The following is a 23,883-nucleotide window of genomic DNA, read 5'->3' as shown; positions in this document are numbered from 1 at the left end:
GGCTTTTGTACCATTATTAAGTTTCTGAAGAGCAAATATCAACAGTGCAGCTTGTCATGTTAACATGCTGCGAATGGGAAAAGTAGCAGCTGCTCAAATGGATAGCAAAATTCATGGAGAGAAGACCAGTTGGTTGTTTCTGATCTCCCTACTCTAGAGTCACACTAGATATGTTTCCTACAGATCTATATTGAGTGCTATTGTTTATCTGGTGATTAAGATGTAGTCAGGAATCAGCAGCGGGAGATTCCTTCTTGCAAAGGGAAAAAATCAGTCCAAGAGATGATCTGAGCAGAACAAATGTGACACATGATATATGCCCATTATCACAACACAGTACTCTGCTACTTGCCTCTATGATGCTGGGATGTGACAGGACCTCAGGCATAGAAGGGGCTGATGTACAGCAAAACAAGAGTCCTGACAACAGGTAAATACTGCTGTAGGTTCCTGGCAGAGATTTAAAAGTCAGCTCTGTTTATCAGCTAATAGGGACAGATGCCAAGCCTCTTACTGTCACTGCCAGGATGTGGTGGTGGCAGGAGTCTAATCCACAACATGCTGCTCTCGATATTGCCAAGGCAATTAAATAGAGCTTAGCTACTACCCCAAATCCCAGCAGGTAGAATTCATAAAAGGAGCACTCGTACTTCCCTATCACAGCAACAGGAGACAACCAGGCTCTCCCAGAAGCAGAAAAGAGTGGCCTGCAATGGACTTGGGTATTCTTCCCACCAGCAGCTAACAAATGAGAATAACTTTCACAGGTGTTAGCCTCAGATCCTTAGAATTTGCTGTATCTTTTTAAAAATCAATTTTTTTTATTTGAGAAATGTATATTCACATTTCCAATATAAAAGCCCTCCAAGCAGTTATTTGAAACAGCAGGAGGATAATTAAGATGCAGTTAACAACATTCTGGGCTATTAGAAGTTGTTAGGTTCTATGAGTGTGGTTTTCACATCTTGATAAAACTGATCATAAATACAAAGCCATTAACATAGCTTCCCCCAAAGCTCTTTTTATTCGAAAACCATTTTATATTACAATGTGTTATATTATGTCATAATTTGTACAGTTCCCAGAACCTTGAACTACTTTGTTCCCATGCAAAGGGGCTGGGAATAATGAGAACAGTTGGAAGATGTGCAGAGAAGTCAAACGGGGTAAAATAATCAGTTTTTGAGAAGCAGCGTTATCCAGACTGAATTCAGATGTTTATCCTGGGCATCATGCACATAGAAATGTACACACTGCCTAAACTCAAGTTAAGCAGCTGGCTGCCTCCTTTCCAAACTTCTCCTCTTTCCTGGCTGTAGAGAGGCCTGTTGGCAACACGTCTATGTCTGCATTCGCATGGCAGAAATAATCCAGTTTAACACCACTTTAATTGCCATGGCTCAGTGCTATTGAATTCTGGGAACTGTAGTTTTGTGAGGATTTAGCCTTCTCTACCAGAGAGTTCTGGTGTCACAACAAACTACAATTCCCAAAATTCAATAGCACTGAGCCATGGCAGTTAAAGTGTTATCAAACTGGTTTATTTCTGCAGTGTGGATGCAGCCTCTGTTTGGATCCTCCCCAGCCTCTGATTTTCCCAGTTCTAAAGGAAGAATGGAATTAGCACCACATTTATGAATGCTTTGGGAAAGCACTCATCAGCCATTTCAGTCCTCAGAACTGGGGAACATTAAGATTGGCACCCCCAAAGAAATTGTCCCTTCTCCTAAAAAGTAGCTGAAGTGAGACACAAGATGAAGGTCTACTTTCCAAGACAGATCTTCAAGATGGTGTTGCAGTCCTGTAACAGAAGTTAAGTAGGTCCAAGCCTAGTAATTCTGTGATGGGAGGCCATCTGCAAACTCATATTTTGCTGCTCTGAGCCAGTGGTGTAACTACTCTATGGTGTCACCCAGTGGCATCACTGCCCTCATAAGGAGAATGGGGCCGTAGCTAGGGAGTGTGGGGGGTGGGTGGGTGACCAGGTGTCACCCATCTTGTGGGATGTCACCCAGTATGGGCTGCATCCCCTGCACCCCTTAGTGATACCACTGGTGTCATCTGGTGTGGAGGGCTGCTGGGGGAGTTTAAAAGGCTTGCTCACCTGCACCCCCCTCCCTGGCCAGCAGACCCCCTCCCTGCAGGTTGTCAGGTTGCAGTGGACTCCCTTGCCTCTCCTCCCCAGCCACTGCCTCACCCAGCTGCAGGAAGAAAGCCCAATGTCAGAGCAGCCAGGAAAGGTGCACATTCGCCCCTCCATCTTGTCCTGTCATCAGGCTTTCCTTCTCCTCCATCGATGGCCTTCCTCCCCAGGGAGAAAGGCCCATGGTAGAGCTACCGGGAAACATGCAGATTGACCCCTCTTGCTCCAAAGAGAGAAGAGGGCCCAACCAGGTGTCATTCCTCCTCTGGAGTGTCATCCAGTGCAGTCTGCACCCCCTGCACACACATGCTCCAGTGATGCCACTGCTCTAAACTCTTTGGAAAGGAGCAATAATACAATTGCAAAAGGGTAGAGAGTATATCATCAATCAGTGGTTTGAACCACTTAAACTGAATTGCTGAAGCAATTCCGAGAGGGGGGGCCATACACTAGACCCATTTAATCCACATCTTTTTGACACTGATGTTTTCCACGTCTTTTTCAATAAATGGATTCTGCGCAAGTGTGAACCAGATGTGGATTAGAATCAATTTAAATTTGTCCTTCAGCCAACTGGAGTGGACCCATTTTGAATTGATTCATGCATGAATGGGAACCACAAATGGATTATTTTAGAGGGGGAAAATGCGATTGGGGCAAATGCAGTGGGACCCACGCTCTGTTGTCAAATTGATCTATCGATTCAAATCGCACACCAATTTATCTGTAAGTGGGAATGAGGTCTAGATTATTTCTGTACTGTGTTTTGGACCTTAGTTAGCAGCATGATCATGACTTGCAATTGGATTACAGCCTAACTCCAAATATGCCACCAGCACCTCTACTGTTTTCTTCTCTCATTTCAAGTTTTTGATGACTGAGAGAGAGCACGCAGGAAAGATACAAGGAAAACTAAAACAGACTCAAAGGAAAAAAAAGTACAGTGGGCCCTTGGTATCCTCTGGGGTTTGGTTTCAGGACCCTCTGTGGACACCAAAATCTGTGGATGTTCAAGTCCCATTAAATACAGTGGATAGTAAAATGGTGTCTCTGATACAAAATTGCAATATCAAGCTTTACCTCTTGGAATTTATATATTTCTAAGCCATGGATACTTGAATCTATGGATAAAGAATCTGTGGACATGGAGGGCCAACTGTAGATATAGACTCCAGAAAATGGTTAAAATGTTTCCCATGGAAGTTGGTTACAAGATGTGTATCAGTCAGAAAAGGATGAAGATGTAAAGATTGGAACTGATGAGGTGAATTCCTGCATGGCAGAATGGGGCTGGACTGGATGGCCCTTGTGGTCTCTTCCAACTCTATGATTCTATGACTCCCCCCTCAGTCACTCACCTTCATCCTCTTCAGGAAGATCTCAGGAGGTTGTGGTTGGGCTGCTTTCCGATACTCCTGAGTGTAGTCACTCCTGCATTTGCTTCTGACATTGCCATAGAAACCGTTAGCATGCTGGAGGAAGACAGGCAACAGGGAGCCCCTAATTAGCAATTGAGCACTATAATCTGGCCGCCTCTCCAAACTTGCTGGTTAGCTTGATGGGGCCAGGGAAGGTCACACTTTGCCTCTGACAATGAAGGAAGGGGTGGTATAGGGATGCATTATTATTTTCATTACTGACAAGGAAAGCAGTTCTTCAAGTAGGGCCAAGCAGACAGGCAGATCTCTGAAGAAGTTCACCTGCTACCCACCGGGAACAAGAAGGCTTCATTTGTGGAAATCAGGAGAACTCTTTCAACACACCATGGATCAACACAGTCCTCCAGACCCACAGAGTCCTTCTGTCTCAGTTTGTTCCTGCTATGGCTGAAAGGACCGTTCAGCCGGCCAGCCTGCAACCCTTTCAAAACTGCCATCTTGTGCTCCCAGAACTTGGAAAATCTATCAGTGATACCTTTATTGGCCAACCAAAATGCACAGTATACTTGATTTTTGTTTGCATTTCTTCAATTTGTTAAATATTTGTTAAATAGATTTTTGTTTGGATTTGTTAAATGGCCAACCAAGCTACCCCTGCATATTTTTAGAACTTGGAAAAGTTACTGTTCTGTACTACAGCTCCCAGAATCCCCCAGCCAGGGTGGCCATAGACATAAGTCATGGTGGGTGGTGTATTCTGGGTGCTGTAGTGGTGTAGCGGTTTGAGTATTGGACTGCAACTCTGGAGACCAGAATTTGATTCCCTGCTCGGCCATGAAACCCATTGGGTGACCTTGGACAAGTCACACAGTCCCAGCCTCAAGAGAAGTCAATGGCAAATCTCCTCTGAACAAATCTTACCAAGAAAACCCCATGATAGTGTTGCCTTAGGGTCTTCATAAATTGGAAATGACTTGAAGGCACAGAGCAACAGCAACAGCCCCCCCTCCCCCCCGCCAAAGTAAGTTTTCCAAATCCTGCTGGAAATGGTACTGCCCACCTTAATGCATCCTTACATTTATTTGTTGGTGGATTATATATCCAATCATCAGTAAAAGCTACAGTTTACCTAAACCATGTTATGACATAAAGCTATACAGAGGACAGGACTGAGCGCACACTGATACTTTTAAAGTTCAAAATTCTGTAATAACTGTAATTTGGAACTGACAGAAAAAGAACCATAATTTTATACTGGAAAAACACTTTTCTGCAACAATTGTACATAAGCAGGTTTGCATAATGTATCCTCCTACATTTGGCAATTAAAATAAAACCATGCGTAGAACACTCCAGCTCTCCAGCCAATCAACTGGTGAGCCCCTCATCCCCCAAATGTTATGCCCTGTTTAAAGTTTCTCCATGTCTGCGGTACATTATGTTGATTTACTTTCAATTAGCTTGTTCTGCAATGATTTCAAGTGAAGAGGGCAATTCGTCTTTCTGTTAAAGATGTGCTTGCAAAAGAGAAGTGTCATGCTATTGGTTATCAACTATTCAAAATATAGTCCAGAAGCTACTCTGTGTGAACTGTCAGGTTGTGCACTGCATGGAGCCTTAACATTAATGCACAGACATTTTTATCTGCGTTGGGAACTAGAGGCCAGTTGCCTCGAACCCCAAAGGGATTTAACTTGTCTGGGGTGAAAGCTAAACCATAAGCAGCAACAACTCAAAACGTTTGTCATGCTATACATTTTAACAAAGCAATCAAAGAAAATATAAGGGCAAAGGTTTACCAGGAACAAAGATCAGAAAACAGAAGACAAAGGTCTGCCTTGAATCCTGTTGTTTGTCGTAGTTAAAGAAGACCCATTCATTCAATGGTATTTACCAACATGTTGACTACACACCATGGCACTACCTTTCCATGACGGTGGGACTAGGTGCTCTTGCAAGGGAAGAGATAGCATTGCTGTGAGTAGGGTGTCCCACACCAGACAACTCTTCTCCTGAGGCAAGATTTTGCCTATTTAAGGTTCCTCAAAGCTTTTGTCATTGTTCTATATTAGAATCCAGACAGGCTTCATGTCTGTCAGATTCTGATATAGTTTCACTTCGCTTCCCCTTTCTTCCTTCCCCTCCGTGTTGCTGAGTCTTCATCAATCTGGACCCAGAGCACCTCCAAAGCAGGTGAATATTGCCATTAGAAAGCCTCATGTTATCTATCCAACGCTAACTTACTATATTCCAGAGTTCTTGGGTGATTGTGTGAGTGTATGATTGTCTTATGGGTGTATGAATAATAAACAGTATTCAGTTTTCATAAAACTTGTTTCTGTTGACCTATTACCTTGGCTATCTTCGTATACATAGGATAGAGACCGCTCCTCTATTTGAGCTAATGATAAATTCCCCAGACCAAGGTCTCCTTATTACACCTTGTTAGCATTTCACAAATAGAAGGACTAGTAAACCAGTTCTGAATGTCTTTTACCTCAAATACACTATGGACATTATCACATGAGATAGATCCCGTGCAAAACTGGATTTAAAGTGAAACAACCCACGAACGTGGGTTGTTTTTTACATGACATTTGGGGTTAACTCGAACAGAAAGTAAAAATAACCCACAAAAGCAGGTAGTTTTTCAAACAACGTTGGCATCAATGAGAAATAATGCTACATTAATCCAAACGGAAAGTCAACAAAACCCACTTCTTTTAACTTTCAGGGAACTTCACACTATGGCCCATCCACACCACAGAAATAACTGGGTCATTTTCGCAATATTCTCACTGACCCTGAATGCACCCAGCGCCATTTGTGAGTGTGTGGGGGGGGGGGGAGTGCGGAAAAACCTGCTTAATCTGGTGTATTTGGCACTGGGTCCTTAAGTGCATCTTTTTTTAAAGGTCCAGAGCGATCCAGAGCTCCTGTAGTGTGAATACACTACCGAATAGATCCAGATTGTGGGGACCGTTCCCAGATATGGAGGCACCTCCATATGGAAGTGAAGTGGCGCATGTGTGAACGCCGGAGAAGATTTAAATGCCTCGGAGAGATTCAGTCACATTAATCATAATGGGTACATCGATCCTGTATTGTGTCACCACGGAAATCCAGATCTCTGCGGGACAAAAACATAAGCGTGAATGCCCTCTGAGAGACAAAGGATCAAATTCCACTCAGCCACAGAAACTCACTGGGTGGCTTTGGGGAAGTGACATTCTCTCTGCCTTACAGGAATGGAATAGCAAACAAATCTTGCCAAGAAAACCTTATGTTAAGTGTGGCTTAGGATCACCCTTAGCTAAAAAAAAAAAAAAACAACGACTTGAAGGCACACAATAGCAATACAACTGCAAGAAGTCATATTCAGTACCTTGCCTTTTGAGCTTTCACTAGACTTTTCCTGTACAATTTCTAATCTTCCTGGCTGAAAATCTGATTTTTTAAAAAAAGAAAGGTAATAGTTGTGAATAGATTGGGGGGTTCTGGCTGTGCCACACTTGTAGGGTGAGAATGGAATACACATTGTCCTGATTATGGCAGAATATGTACTGAATTTGTTTGTACTGTTGGCAAGAATTTAAAGGAAGGACTGAGCTTGAACAGCAGGAGCCTATCGAAGACTACTTTTCTGTTTACATTGCATGGTCTGTGTGCGATGTTTAAGGTCTCACAGGTGCAAAATAATGCCCAGCTCCATCTTTCATCAGCAGGTTGTAGACCACTGTATCTCAGCAATTTGTCTCATTCAATAGATGACAAACTAAGCCACCCCACAGAGAGTGCGAGGGAAAAGCTGAATAAAATGGGTATATTACAGCACAAAAGAAAGAAGGAAAAGATTGAGAAGAGGCATTTTGAAGGTGTGTGTTTATATTTTGAAGTCTGTCAAAAGAAAAGGCAGAACATAGGAAGAAACAGACAAGAAAAGATGGAAAATAAGTGAGTTCAGAGAAACATTAGAACAATGCTGTTTACGCTGGGGGAAATGAATTGCCTGTCTGGGAGGTTTTCCCAAAGTGACTGACCCATCGTTGTCATGGAACATTTTCAGAAAACATCCATCAGGGAGATGGTTTAGACCAGACAGCCTATAGGTTTATTTATTTTTAAATGATTCTGTTTGCCTTAAATTCAGAATAATAAAATTCAGAACAACGGGGTGGGCTAGTTTCCAGAGGCACAGCTGACAAGCGTAAAATGTGACTGTGTCGGCCCCTTTGGGATGCATATGTTATATCTAGTCAATATACTGTATTTCTTACTAATAACAGCCATTTGGTATGTGGAACAAGTGGGTTGGCCAGAAATGTGGGTGTTTCTGAAGGAAAACAATATGAAATACAGCCTCTCTAAATTGTGCCACTGAATTAAGTGATCAGGGCTGAATCTTGGATACGGTGAAGCATCTATGATTTTGCTTCCCGGAGTGCCCAGTTTGCAATTCACTTTGTAGATATATAATCTGCCTTCATGGTAGGTGATGTCAGATGTGAGGTGTGAGAATGAATTTTATACTTCTAATTTTAATTACTTTTAACTACTGTATATACTCTTGTATAAGTCTAGAAATTTTAGTCAAAAAATCGACTCCAAAAAACGAGGTCTACTTATTCATATGTCAGTGTAAGTTCTATATCTTAACTCTTATATAAATATGAACCATCTCCTTCTCTGAGTAGAATGGCAAAAGGCAAGAGCGTAGTCCAAACTAAAAGAAGCATCAACCCCCTCTCCTTTGGCATCATTTTCCTTTCCTTCATCCTTTCCTTTCCTTCAAGCTTTACATCCTTTGTTAAATACTCCAAAGTTTTACCCTCGACTTATACATGGGTCATATAAAAATCCATAATTTTGGTCCCCAAACCTGCCCACGCCATTGATTTATAGTTGAGTATATAATGTAGATGACTTTAATTGTTTTTTAAAAATTATTTCAAAGTTTGTTTGTTTTTTTAAATTCTGTTGTGAGCTGCCTTGGGTCCATTTCTGGGGAAAAGGTGGCATAAAAATGAACGAAATAACAGCCTGGCATCTAAAAGACAGAGCTATCTTGGAGGCAAGGAGGGTAGAAAGAAAGCTGAACTCCACCTCTCCTTCCTCCAACAAGGAGCTCAGTGAAAGAAATTGAGAATTTTACAATCAGAAAGACTGAACAAATCTTGCCAAGAAAACCCTGTGATAGGTTTGCCTTAGAGTTGCCATAAGTTGGAAATGACTTGAAGGAACACAATGCACACACGCGCACACACAACCTGATCTCAAAAGATTTCTCGATGCTTATCCCTTCAAGCTGGAAAGCCTCGTTTAATGACATGGTCCAGATGTAAGTCGTGCCAGAACCTGTGAATGCTTGATCCTGGTAGATACCAAGTATTGGCAAAAATGAAAAGAGCAGTGAAGGATGCATTCTCTCACCACTAAATAAACGCAGAGATTTTACTACACCCAGAGATTATGGAGAACATCCAGATCATAAAAAGGGGTTTACACTGAGATGTGAGCCCTGCACTCTTTTTCGAGCAAAAAAAAGCACTACTCAGGGGGCCATATAAACAGCCACGGATAGTATTTATCACAGGTTTGAGAGCCAGGATGGCATAGTGGTTTGGATGTTGGACTACAGCTCTGGGGACCAGGGTTCAATTCCCATCTTGGCCATGAAACCCACTGGGTGGCCTTGGGCAAGTCACACACTCTCAGCCTCAGGGGAAGGCAATGGCAAACCTCCTCTGGACAAATCTTACCAAGAAAACTCCATGATAAGGCCATCACAGGGAACCACTTGAATGCACATAACACAGAGACACATACAGTATTGAGCTTACCCACGTTCCTACAATAGAGCTAGGCATCCCCTCAGAGTTTGAGGGGAGCCACGTAGAAGCAGCCAGTCCCCACAGCTATCAGAGAAACCACCTGAAGCTGGCTGCGACCTGGGCTTAGAACTTGACACTCATGTTTACACAGTTACTTAGCAACTCTTTTCTTAGAAAGGCACTGATTGTTAGATCAGGGACAAGATGCCTACCTATTCTATGTGACATTTGGAGCTCATTCTCTTCCTCTGGGATGGGGGGAAAGCCTACACTGAAATGTGGAAATTTGTTGATGATGAGTTGTTTGGGTTTTTTACAAACTCTAGGAAAGTTGATTAGAATGGAGACTGCCATCAAAAAAATCAGAAGAAGAAGGAATGGGAAGGGCAGCAATGAAAAAACTACACAACATCGTAAAGGGTAAAGATATACAACTGAGCGATAAAGTTAGAATTATCCAAGCCATAGTATTTCTCATCACCATGTATGGATATGAAAGCTGGACAGTGAAGAAAGTGGATAGGAAGAGCATCAATTCATTTGAGATGTGATGGAGAAGAGCGCTGAAGATACTGTGGATGGCCAAAAGGACACACAAATTGTATCCTTGAACAGATCAAGCCTGAAATCTTCTTGGAAGTCAAGATGATCAAACTATGGCGCGTTACAGACTGCCCAGAAGGGGCAGTCTGCCGCCACTACCATTTGCAGCGCGGAGGAGCCCCAGCATCCAAACCGCAAGGCTCCTCCGCGCTGCAAATAAGAAGCGCCAAAATGGCGCTTCTCTTTGCAGCGTGGATATGACGACGCGAGGTGCCAATGTACTTGCTATTGCTATAACTACTGAGACCAGTTCAAAACACCAATTCTGTCCCTTTGAAAAACAGCATGTGAGACTCGATCTCAACAGGTTAAGAGGCATCTACCATATCTGTAGCACTAAGGCTGCATCTGCACTGTAGAAATAATCCAGTTTGATACCACTTTAACTGCCCCTGGCTCAATGATGCGTAATATTGGGTTTTGTAGTTTTGTGAGATATTTAGCCTTCTCTGTAAGAGAGAGCTCTGGTACCATGACAAACTACAAATCTCAGAATTCCATAGCATTAAGCCATGGCAGTTAAAGTGGTGCCAAACTGGATTGTTTCTGCAGTACAGAAGATGGATATGTTAAACCTGAACCTGACTCTTGGCTCTTAAAACATCAAAAGGTGTCAGGAGTTAGTAATGCATACATATTCAGAGCCAACCAATTCCATTAAATGTTCAAACATGTTAAATTTTATTTTGTCATGGCAGCGAGACTTGAACCTCAACATACCTTGTAAAATTCACACCTCTTTATATACTGTGTATGTGTGTGTGTGTGTGTGTGTGTGTGTGTGTATGTGTATATATATATATATATATATATAAATATTTTATAATTATTTTAAAAGTGATAATTCTATAAAAAAAAAGAAAAGAAAGAAGCCTAACATTTCCAGGAAATTATCTGGAGGAGGGGGGAATACCATACTGCTTGTAGAGTTTGCAGTTTTGGGCACAGATTCAATTACTAGTCCCAGCTAGAGCATAGTTATTGACTCAGTGGGATTTGTGTAAATGTAGATTTTATGACTAAGCAAATTGATTCATTGGGTCTACTGTAGCTTGGAACATACAGACCTTTTGAGATGGACTAGGACTGTGATGTTTCTGACAATAAAATCTATCCCAATAAATAGATTTTATATGAGCATAATTGTCTGCAAGACTATTGCCTTAGAATGATATCTCTTAGATGGAGATGACTAAGGGAATTTGGGAGGAAATAGCTATCCATTAACATTTATATATTCAAGATAAGTGCAATGTTCAGCAACAGCTCTAAGCAATATGCTGTAGAGAGAGGAGAAAATCTGCAATGGAGGAGTTAGCTGTCACAGACAGCAATGAAAGAAAAGGTCCTCCTTTAATGAAATCTTGTACATAAATCCTCTGAAAATATAAAATCTCATTTCTGAGCCCCAGAAATAAGTTGACTCTCCCCAATTGCCTCTCAAGCAGGGAAGGAAGTGTTATGGGTAATAACAGAAAATAACAAGACAAACCAGTGTCACATTTTATCACAATTGTACAGTGTCAACGCAAGTAGTTATTTCTTAGCACGTCTGGAAAAAGTTGTAAATGAAATCCAATGGAGATTTAGAAGATCTTTGAAGAAAAAGAGTGAAATTGCATAGGTTTTTATAATGGTCTGTGAGAAGGTGGTGAAATAATTTAATATTACCAATAAGGTTCTTAATAAAACTTTTGTTGCACTCATGACCAAATCCTGCATGTATGCAAGACCAATTGCCTACATATGCTCTGAGACTGAGAACAGCATGAAATCCATTATCTGGCACAGATTCTGACTTTTCAAGACTCTAAATCACATTTTAAAAAACCACCTTTAATGGTTGCAAAGGAAGATTTAATTGTATAGAAGATGAAATCGAAAATGCGGCTTTCCAAAGCAGAACTATTAGTGATGAGAGGGACAGGTTTTATGCTTCAAATGCTGCTTGATCTATCTCAAAATCTTCCAGATCCTACTATTTCAACTTGTCGCTCATCCACAGATACCTAGCCTGTGTCAAATATTATCTAGGTGGCATTTGTTGACATGTAGGCAATTTACATCTGTTACTGGAATATGGCAGTCAAATATTATGCAAATGCTCCCTCCCTCGCCTTCCCCCTTCCTCACTCCTGTCTTGGCTTAAAATCTCATCACTGGCTTGCAAATGCTCTCTTCATCTCCTTCCACCCCCTTCACTTCAGTCCCTCAATTCTCAAACCCACACGGCTTACGAACTGAATCGCTGAGGAGCTTATCACATGAGGAAAGAAAGTGGAGGTTAAGCTGGATAGCAACACCTTTCTATTGCTTTACTGCATGACATTGTAGTTCTTCACTTCTCTGTGTCTAGACTTTTCTTTTCTGTTTGTTTGCTTCCTTTGTCAGCCACATACCTCAAATCATTGTGGGCAGATTACATCCCCTGGTTCAGTGAGGGTTTCTTAAGTGGCTGCCCACTTTTCTAAAGAAAAGGAACTAACCCAGGCTGAACTCTCTGCACCTTGTTTTTCTGGCCTATGCTGTCTGTTTTCTCTCTCTTCATGAAAGCGGGCATGTTATAACTTGTCTGCCTGTTATTCCCATCTCTTCTGGAAAAGACCAGGTGGTTTCTATCCAAATAATGTATTTCTTTTTTTTTTTTAGTGTATTACTATACTATCCAGTGTTGCCAATTTCTGGGGAATTCCCTGGAATCCGGAGAATTTAATTAATTTCTTTCCGGGGATTTTGACTGAATATTCCGGCAAATATTGGGGAATTCCGGGGATTTGGGATTTTGGTAAAACATTCCCGGGAATATCTTCGAGGCTTGTTGGCAACACTGATACTATCATAATTGGTTATGTTAATAGCTATATCATAATACATCATACTATTATCATATCTTCCCCATCTCTTCCCCTTCCCCTTAGTCCCTTGTCTTGAGTTGATCTTTAATTATATTAATTATTTACTTCTTGCTTACTTCTTGTTCATTGTAGTCAGATTTTCCTTTCCCTGTTCGGTGCAAGACTCCCCCCCCTTTTCATTCTGCTGTAATGTCAATGTCACTTCAGTCTTGTTTTAGTTACCTGTTGTTCACCTCAGAAATTATTCCCTATTTATTTATTGTGTCTTATTTGAATTTCAAGTATATTGCGTGTTCTAACAACTCCACCTCTCTTTACAATATTTTAAAGGAATATTCCATTCTTTTTCAGTTTCTTCAGAGTCCATCTGAACTTCTGTCAGTTTATCCATTTCTGTGGCTTCCATTATTTTAAAATGAATGAGTTGTCCCTCCATATTCGCTAGGGTTAGGGGAACAAATTCCCCGTGAATATGGAAAAAACACAAATAACAAAAACACTGTTTTTACCTGAGAGGACACCTCTCTAGGAATCTCTAGGTCCTCCAATGCAACTCTGTGGTCAATGTCCAACATACACTGACCATTGAATGGCACTGGAGTAGCTACAAATGGTCTTTGGGTGCAACTTTTAAAGTTGACCACAGAGTTGCACTGGAGGACCTAGACAGTCCTAGAAAGAACATATTAATGAAATCCGTGAATAATCAAATCTGCAAATATCAAAGCCGCAAATATGGAGGGATGACTGTGTTTCTTTAATAAATATGCTTCCTGTTGAGGATTCTGCCTACATTTGGTTTTTGTAAATTTATCCTCTTAGGGTGGGCACTTCCACTGGAGTAAAGGCCTTGCTTTCCGGTAAGAATCTCTCTTCTTGTTGTCTTCTATTTCTCTGCATTGGTCATTGTAGTATGTCTCCTTATTTCTGGGTGTCAGACGTTGGACAGTTGTGTCCATACTTCTGGCTTTGTTCCTATCTCCCTTTGCTTTTGCTTTTCTTCTTTTTTTTATTGCAAGAAGTGTTTCATCTGTCATCCATTGTTTCTTATTTTTCTTTTTGGCCACTGTTGTTGTTTTCTTGCATTCGTCCTTAATTATGTCTTTGAAGCTTACTGCACAGGTCTTCAGAGCCGTTCTCAGAACGGCCCGGCAGGAAACGGAACGAGTGGGGGACGGATTTTACCGCACACTCCAGTCCCTCACTCGTTCCCCCTCTCTTCTGTTCCCATTCTGTTCCAGAGGGAACACTTTTTGAGAACTGTTCTGAACAGTTCTCAAAAATTGCCCCCTCTGGAACGGATTGAGAACAGAAGAGAGGGGGAACGGAACGAATGAGGGACTGGTGTGAGCGGTAAAATCCGTCCCCCACTCGTTCTGCACTCGTTCCTGCTCCTTCCGTTCCGTTCTCAGAACGGACCAAGAGGAATAGTGCAGTAAGCTTCCATGACTTCTGTCCGCAGTTCTTCAAATTCCCGGTCAATTATACTCAGTAGTTCAAATATGTTTCTTACAATGTCCTTGAATTCATCTGAAATATTATTCAAGTCATATTTTGGTATAATGATGGTTTTTGCTTTCTTTTTCAGCTTAACTATGACTTTTGTTATGAGCACTTCATGGTCTGTGCCACAATCAGCTCCTGGTCTGGTTTTGGCCACAAGGATAGAGCTTCTCCATCTTCTACTTCCGATTATGTAGTCTATCTGGTTTTTGTGTTTATCATCTAGTGATGTCCAACTGTATAGTCTCCTATCCGGTTGTATGAAGCAGGTATTTGCAATGAATAGATTATTGGCCTCACAGAATTCTATCAGAGGCTCTCCTGTTTTATTTCTTGTTTCTAATCCAAATCTTCCTACTATTTTTTATTCTTCTTTGTTGCCAACTTTAGCATTCAAGTCTCCAATTTTTAGTATGAAATCTTGTGATGGTATATTGTCAGTTTCTTCCTCGACTGCATCATAGAATCTCTCAATTTCCTCTTCACTAACTAATTAGCTATTATTTAATTGGCCATTCTGCTGCTTAGCTTCCTCTGCCTCAGATCTCCACGCAGAAGTCTCATGCATATTTACTTGTTATGGATTTAATTATGTATTGCAGGTAATTGTTAAATGAAAAAAATCTATTGAAAAAAACCTACCGGTGGGTGCAGAGTTCATGAATCAACCCTCAAACGTTTTCCCACATCTTTCTCCCCCACGCTGTTCTTCTTTGCCATCTCACCAGATGCAGAGTTCTGGCAATCTTTGAGCAGACGTAATGTATATGTTTTATTTATTTACAAGTAGGTTTCATAGCTGCGCAGTGTAATAAAATCTCCAAGAGGCTTATCCTAGATATATACTGTACACTTAGTATGATATTAACACTGCTTAAAAAATTAAGACTTTCTAATGACAACAGTGTAAAACATAATGCAAAACAGAGGACGCCTAATCAGCTGGGAAATGCCTGTGTACACAGGTATGTTTTCAGAATACATTTAAAGTTGAGCACAAGCTCCACTTTGCAGACTCTATAGGGAAAAGGCTATTTCAGAGGATGGGTACCAGCACTGTTACACAATAGCATCCCACTGCTTGCAGAATAGCCTATAAAGCCTCTCTTGATGATCTCAGGTATGACCATTAAATGGATTTTGGATTTTTTAAATGCAGAAATTACATTCGCTTGTGTTCAAACTGATTTAAAATGGGAATGCAAAACCCTCATTGCAAATCTGTATATTCAGATGTATGCATTCAGTTTCATTCATTAACAAGATTCAAATTCACCCGTGGCACAGTTAGCACTAAACCCCTCAAACATACTTTTCAGTGTTAAATATGAAAACTGTCAAAAAAAACAAAGGAGAAGCAGCTGCTCAGTCTTCGTAGCCTAGTATTACAGTACACTGTTCATAGCGTCACACTCAAGAAATTACAATATCCATCCGCTTTAAGTTCAATGTTTAATTCCGAGGAGGGAAATTGATAATTATGAAGTAAAATGTTAAGAAATGTAATTCTTCCCCCCCACCTCAGCTTTTTCAATTCTCAAGCAGCATATTGAAACAATGAATAGTTAATAAATTGTTATAGCTGTATAACGAAGGTTGAAAACCTTCCCTTGGAGAATATGTAGCTCATGGATTATTTACCTAGCAGTTGTGATTGGAAAATTTACCTCCCTCTAATTTCTCCAGTAAATGAAATTCCCATGGTGTTTATTATATTACAAACATTGGTTTTCCTTGCACATTAGCATCCCCTTCTGACATGAGACAAATGCAGAAAGTCTTAACACCCAAGGCTAAAGTAAACAGTAAAATTACAATGGGTAGAGCCTCCTGTACTACACTCTCTTATGGACTTCATCACATGGGGGGAAATCGGGGAGAATTCAGGGGCTTAAAGAGCCATCACGGGATTTCCCCATGAATGATTTATTGCTGGTTATTCCTAGGATAAATTGCGACATTATATGAAATTCTTCACTGCGATCGCACAATTTTTTGGGGATACTGACTTTTTAAACTCCCGATTCCCCCTTGTGATAGTCCTCTGACTGTCAGGCCAACTGTACGGTGTGAAATGCAAAACGTTCCCCACTGGGATGAGTTGGAGACCATACATCCCCATGCTGCAATCCTAAATACACCTTTTTATTCAAAGATAGGCAAAATATTTTTACAGCCCCTGACCCACCTCAAGACTATCCCTTTTCTCACAACTGCTTGACCTGTAAGCTTCCAGGAGTGATGATTCACATTTTTAAACAGCTTGTAGAGTATTCTAGCACAGTTAAATATTTAAAAATAGCAACGAGGTGACTTCTAGACCCTTCTGGTTTTGTTTTATTTATACTTTCCCCCACATTTTTGGCAATCCATATATCCCCCAGATCATCCCAGTAGCCGGGGGGGGGGGAAGTCCCCAGGACACACCAAGGTTGCCCACCCCTGTTCTGGTAGGTAAATTCATTTTCTGAACAAGCACATACTGGATCAGATTGCATGTATAAGCTTTAGAAGCTATAGAATCGTGGATACTGCACAGCTTCAAGTTTGATTTGGAACTTTAATTCTTCTGATCCACAAAGAAAATTGGGAGTTCGTTTATTTATTTGATTTATATTCAGATTTTCTCCCAAAGACAGAACTCAAGCCAGGTCATGTTGTCGTTGTGTGCCTTCCTGTTGTTGCCAATTTAAGATGAGCCTAAGCTGAACCTATCATGGGTTTTTCTTGGCAAGATTTGTTCAGAGGAGGTTTGCCAATGGGTTTCTATGGCTGAGCAGAAAAATAAACGATACCCGCCAGAGTCCAACATGACACCATGCTGGCTTTCATAGGAGTCTATCACATAGGGGAAATCCCATGCAAAAACGGGATTTAAAAGCTGGAAAAAATCCACAAAAGTGGGTTGATTTTCCCACATGCTGTTATTAAAATGTGGTTAACCCAAACAGAAAGTAGACAAGCCACTCCTTTTTACTTTTGGGATTTTCTCTTGTCTACTTTCCGTTCGGATTAACACTTTAACAATGAAAATGTGAAAATTTTGTGGGGTTTTTCCGCTTTAAACCCCTGTTTCTGCACAGGATTTCCCCCATGTGATAAACTCCATAGTAACATTAAATAAAAGTGTTTAAAATACAATATGAGATCAGCTACTAAAAAAGAAATCAATTAAGAGCCTGTTTTAGCACAATTTGAAACGCAACAGAACATATCCATAAGAAAAGTATAACACCCACTTGTTAAAGAGCCCACAGCTGAACAAATCTCAGCCTTTCATCTGAGCATAAGAAGAGCCATGTTGGACTGGACAAAAGGCTTATCTTGTACAACTGTTCTCACAATAGCCCATTAGTTGTTAGTAAGAAGCTGATCAGGAGCAGGTACTGTCCTCCAAGGTATCATAGGGGGCTAATGTGGCCCCCTAGCCCTTCACTGGTGCCCACTCCTGGTTTAGCCACTCTTGCCTACTCTGATAGTGACTGAGTCGTGTATACCAGCACAATGCCTGGTTCAGTATGAGCCAGAATTATCAAGAATTCTGGCTTATCATTGCAAGAGAATGCAGTCTGCAGGGAAATCCAATTGTGTGAAAATATTCATTTCTTTCATCGCCTTAACTTCTGACAAAGATTTCCTGCTTTGAATTTAACCTCTCTGGAATGAAAAGACTGCAGGTATAGATTTCTTTGCTGGAACGTCACCTGGAAAAGCGACCGGCTCAAAGCCTTGTCTGCATTTTCAAAGGACGAGGGGCTGACAGCCAACATTAAATGTCCTTTGCACAGTTTTGTTCTGCCCTTTGTCAGGACCTACTACAAAGAGCTTTGTGCACATAATAGAAAAACGAACTAGAAACCTGAACTGCAGGAGCTACGATTAATGCCATGGCTCATTAGGAACCGAACAGTGCAATCCTATCTCCAATGAATGTTTGCTGGCTGAGATGGGTTTGCTCCCAATTCCCTGTTCACTGGTGAGCAATCTACTATATTGGTGAGGTTAGGTGGAAGTTCACTGATGCAATCCTTGCACTAGGGCCAGTCCAAGACATCTTGTCCAAAACAGAGCAGCAAATGGTGCCACACACCTACCTGTCAAGACACATAGAATTCACCCACCATTATTTTGCTATATAAAGCTGAAAATCCCATAAATACCTCTCCTAATCCGTAGCAGTAAAAAAAATACAGTAACAAAGTTTTTTTGTTTCAGTGATGTCCACAATGTGCCTGAGGGGGACTACCTGACTGCTTAATGCATTATTATCAGGAAACAGCTAGTGCAAGGTGGAAAAAATGAGTTGGAGGAATATAAACTAGGATCCTATAAGGATAAAACCTGTTCCCTGTTCTCACATAGCATACTATTTTGCCTGGGACAATTAGAAACACAGCATTAAAAGCTAGAATGCAAAATTAGTGCCTCCTAGCCTCTCTCTTTCTGTCATCTTTACGGCCATTACAGCAGGTAGGATTTTATTTTTATTTTTTTAATTAATTTTTATTTGGTTTTAAAAATACACAAATATAAAATATCATACATTCCTTTCCATACATACGCTGACAACAATAACAGTAAATACAATTACATCGATCATCCATACATTATTACTTCCTTCCTGCTGGCTTGGACATAGTACCTTCTTGATTTATGGTTATCTTTACTATAACAAAATAAGTCTTCTTTCCTCCATGTTGTCCATTACTTCCAACAGAAATAAACTTTGGATTTTATATAGCAGCCAATCACAGGATGTTGCCAGTGCACATGTAAACTCCAACTAGGAATGTACAGATGAAGCCACATGAAACCACACACCATGAGCCTACATTACTGTGCTAGAAAAAAAGAAAGGGGATAAATCTCTTAAGGTGCCAAAATTAAAGGGGTTTGTTGTTGCTGTTGTTTGCCTTCAAGTTATTTCCGATTTATGGCAACCCTAAGGCGAACCTAAAATGGGGTTTTCTTGACAAGTCTCTTCAGAGAGGGTTTGCCATTGCAAGGTAATCTATTCCACAGGTTGAGAGAGTGTGACTTGCTCAAAGGTCACCCAGTCGGTTTCCATGTCTGAACCAGGATTTGAACCCTGGTCTCCAGAGTCATAATCCAATGCCCAAAGCACACCACCACTCTGGCTCTAATGAACGGAGTATTCTAATTTAATTACCAAAACACTTCAGTATTCTATTGTTCTAGTGCATGCTGTTGTGTGTCTTCAATAATTTTTGACTTATGGCGATCCTAAGGCAAATCTATCATGGGATTTTCTTGGCAAGATTTGATCAGAGGAGGGTTTGCCTTTGCAAACACTTTGCTGAGATAGCCCAAGGTCATGTACTGGGTTTCCACGCCTGAGTGGAGGATTCAAATCATGGTCTCCATAGTCCAACGTTCAAACCACTACGGCACACTGGTTCTTCCTAGTGCATTTGCACCATAGTATTTGCAAGAGGCAAGAGTTGCTTCTGACATAAAGCTCTTTTGCTGTCTCCCTTTTTCTTTTTGTCTGTTGGGAATGCATACTGCTTACACCATTCTCTTCCCATGTCTAGAATTAGGAGTCCACAGAATCATAGACCTATACAGTTAGTAGGTCACCACCTTCTGCCAAAATGGAAAATCTACAGCTGAAGCATCCCTGATAAGTGGCCATCCAGCCTCTGTTTAAAAACTTCCAATGAAGGAAAGCCCACTACAGTCAGCCACCCATATCCACTGATTTTGTTTATCCACGGATTCAAGCATCCACAGATTGAAAATATTTCAACAAAATATAAACTCCCCAAAGCAAACCCTGATTTTGCCATTTTAGATAAAGAGACAGTATTTTACTATGCCATTGTATTTCATGGGACTTGAGCTTCCACAGATTTTAGTATCTATGGGGGTGGGGGGTGTCCTGAAACCAAACCCCAGTGGATAGCAAAGGTCCACTCAACTTTCCAAGGTAATCTATTCCACTGTGAAATAGCTCTTGCTGTCAGGAAGTTCTTCCTTCCTGTTGTTGTGTGCCTTCAATCATTTCTGATTTATGGTGACCAAACAAGGTTGCTCTAGCCTAGTCTGAACACTCACCCATAGTCGTGCTGGCCCAAGCAAGTGACAGGGGTGGAAACAGGCCAGATCCATGAGCAGGACACTATGGGATTAGCCCGTGGTATCCTGCCATGCATTCAGTGCCATAGACAGAGGTTCCCTTCTTCAGAAACTAATTTTTTTCAGCAGTAGCGGGCATTAGAAATATCTAAAGAGCAGAGTGGGACTAATGTACCCTCCTCTCTACGTGTGCTAGATGCTGAACCCCTGAATAATGTGGCAATGAACTATAATTCCCACTATTCCCCATTGAGAGTGATTTAAGTATTAAATCACTCTTGAAGCCTATGAAGGATTCCCAGCCTTTGACTTTAAACCATATTAACTTTTTTTTTTTTCCTTTTTGGAGGGAAGATATACAGTAGGCCCTTGGGGTCTGGTTCCAGGTCCTCCCGTCACGGATATCAAAATCCATGGATGTTCAAGTCCCATTAAACACAATGGAACAGTAAAATGGCATCCCTTATATAAAATGGCAAAATCAAGCTTTGCCTTTTGAAATTTATTCATTTTAAAAATATTTTCAAATTGTGGATGGTTGAATCTGTGGATAATGAATCTATGGATACAAAGTATGAATGTTTTGAGCTTGGAGGTCAATGTCAAGCAACAGTCATGCTTAACATCTGCTAGACGTACACAAACTCACTTATTAAATAACATACAGTACATAGTAAATAGCACAGTTACTAGGCAACAATTGTATGTGCGTGTTTTCTTTCTCTTGTGAAGTGGCTAGTACAGAACTGGCTCTATGATAAGACAGAGTAAGGCAGCAGATAATACACTCGGTCCTTCATAGTCACAGATTCTTTATCCACAGATTCAGCCAGCCACGGCTTGAAAAAATATGTATAATAAAATAGATTCCAAAAAGCAAAGCTTGATTTTGCCATTTTAAATAAGGGAAACCATTTCACTACGACATCTTATATAATGGGACCTCAGCATTCACAGATTTTGGTATCCACTGGGGGTCCTGGAACCAAACCCCAGTGGATAATAAGGCCCCGCAGCAACACATAGTCACCCATTATTAAATAATATAGAAAAATCTCAAGATGAACCAGACATCTCTGGGTGAAACTGTTGAAGAAAAATCCAGCCAACCAAATTTTGATATGTCATTACCTTTGTGATCGTGAAGGAACCAGGAAAAGCCCAAGTTTGCCAATTTTGAGTGAACAGTTGATGTGCTTATCCAGTTCAACAAACTGGAAAATACCATCATGGATCAGTAACACCAGTAATAGTAGCTGAAACAAGAGTGCAGAGAAGAGGTTTGTGATCTCCAAATAGAAATAAGCTGTTGTTAGGAAGATCTCCTTAGTGAATTACCTGTGAGGGATTTGTCACTGAAGTTGTTGTTCAAATTTAATTCCAATATTTCCCTGAAACTTAACCATATAAAGCTAATTAATATATCAGTGACCAAGTAGGCTCTTGTTTCAAGACACACAGTACAAGAAAACGGGGCCTCAAAATAGAAATTCTCTTTACCCCGTATGTATTTTATTAATTTAACATTTAAAAACTACCCCTCGTGTTTACAGACTCCAGGCTGGTGTACAGATACAATTAGCACTGTATACTATAATTAAAACAATAAAAAGCCTTAGTATGCTACAAAAACAAATTGAAACTGTAAAATAATTATAATAATCAGATAAAACCAGCCACTTAAAATGCTTGTTGTATTGGTGGGAGAAATCATGGTTTTATTTTACATTGTTATATTGTTGTATTTTTACCCTTATTGTAAGCCGCCTCGATCCTGACAGAGAGATTTGATATAAAATAATAATAATAATAATAATGAATGCCAAGTTTAGACATGAGTCCCATCTCCAAGATATCTCATTATGTATACCCAAATATTCCAAAATCAGAAAAGCTTTGAAATCCCAAACACATCTGGCCCCATGCATTTCGGATAAGGGAGACTCATCCTCTACTACAAAATGAACTCATATGATATTTTCCAAATAAAGAGATATATAAATAAGGTTGTTGTTGTTGTTGTTGTGTGTCTGCAAATCATTTTTTATTTATGGCAACCCTAAGAGGGCCAGTGAGGTGTAGTGGTTTGAGCGTTGCACTAGAACACTGAGAGACCAGGGTTTAAATCCTGCGTCTGTCATGGAAATCCACTGGCAGACCTTGAGCAAGTCACACTCTCTCAGTCTCAGAGGATGGACATGGCAAACCCCCTCTGAAGAAACTTGCCAGGAAAACCTGTGACAGGTTTGCCTCAGGGTCACCATAAGTTGGAAACAACTTGAAGGCACACAACAACAAACAACAAAGGCAACCCTATCCTGGGTTTTTTTTGGTAGGTTTCTTCAGAGACAGTGTGACTAGATTTCCTCCTTTTCGAGGACATACCTTACATTTCAACCTTCTGTCCAGGAGGAATTTCAAAATGTCCTCCATTCTGAGCATGGCTGAGCATGAATTTATATTTCTGTATGAGTATTTTTTGCTTTTATTTGGCGGTGTCCTCCATTTTTTTGAATTGCCTACATTTTTGCAGTGCCTTATCCTCTTTCGTGGTTAGGACCTCTGATCACCCTGTCTGCACAGGACTACCAGAGGTCCTCCTTTTTCAGGGCGTGTCCTACATTTCAGCCTTCTGTCCAGGAGGAATTGCAAAATGTCCTCCATTTTGGCATGGTGTGTGTGTGTGTGTATAGTAATGTTTTTGGCTTTTATTTGGCATTTGAATGCCCTGCATTTTGAGGTGCCTTGTCCTTTTTTGTGATTAGGACCTCTGGTCAGCCCGTTCAGACAGGATGACAAGAGGTCCTCCTTTTCTAGGACATGTCCTACATTTCAACCTTTTGTCGAGGAGGAATCGCAAAATGTCTTCCATTTTGGCACAATTAAGAAGCATGAATGTGTATGTATGTGTGTGTGTGTATACACGCATGCATACACACATATACATATAGTGTGTGTGTGTGTGTGTGTGTGTATTTGGTAATGTCCCACATTTCCCTCGAATGGCCTACGTTTTGAGGTGCCTTGTCCTCCTTTGTGCTAACGACAACTGGTCACCCTGTTGTGTTCAGAGGGGCGTTTGTCGTTTGCCATCCTCTTGAGGCTGAGAGAGTGTGACTTTCCCCATTAAGAAAAGGAAGTTTCTGAGCCATGGAAAAGGGGATGAAAACATCTCTGTGAGGGAAAGGAGTCAGAGACACAGACAAGGGAGTGAATGACTGTGGGATGCGAGTGTGGAGTTCAACAAAGGAGTCATTTTCCTGTGAGGAAGGAGATATAAGTAAATCAGTGGTTCCCAAACGTTGGGCCTTCAAGTGTTTTGGACTTCAGCTCCCAGAATTCCTGACTGTTGGCCAAGTTGGCTGGGGCTTCTGGGAGTTGAAGTCCCAAAAACACCTGGAAGTTTGGGTACCACCAAATAAAGCTTTTTAAAAAAAATTCCTGAGGGGTTGCCTAAAAAGGGGAAGGTG

At 40.9% G+C, this 23,883-nt stretch overlaps 1 protein-coding gene across 6 annotated transcripts in view; it reads right to left on the bottom strand.

Moving 5' to 3' along the window:
* The window catches only part of C2H3orf84 (chromosome 2 C3orf84 homolog), a 34,755-nt gene extending 11,171 nt beyond the window's left edge, over positions 1-23,584 (bottom strand). The window contains exons 1-3 of one of the 6 annotated variants that reach the window (XM_042454040.1): positions 22,937-23,007; positions 21,545-21,669; positions 3,502-3,615 (exon numbers count right to left, since the gene is read on the bottom strand). In XM_042454040.1, coding sequence (XP_042309974.1) covers positions 3,502-3,507 — 6 coding nt within the window. In that variant the 5' untranslated portion in view covers positions 3,508-3,615; positions 21,545-21,669; positions 22,937-23,007. Of the gene's footprint in view, positions 1-3,501; positions 3,616-9,362; positions 9,484-12,355; positions 12,460-21,544; positions 21,670-21,751; positions 21,788-22,936; positions 23,008-23,424 lie in introns of those variants that run through there. The other 5 variants (XM_042454041.1, XM_042454038.1, XM_042454037.1 and 2 more) reach the window with 5 other exon arrangements.
* Positions 23,585-23,883: the final 299 nt, after the last annotated feature.

This window comes from Sceloporus undulatus, chromosome 2, assembly GCF_019175285.1.
Source record: "Sceloporus undulatus isolate JIND9_A2432 ecotype Alabama chromosome 2, SceUnd_v1.1, whole genome shotgun sequence".
NCBI classification, from domain to species: Eukaryota; Metazoa; Chordata; class Lepidosauria; order Squamata; family Phrynosomatidae; genus Sceloporus; species Sceloporus undulatus.
This window is presented reverse-complemented; position numbering and strand designations above follow the sequence as displayed.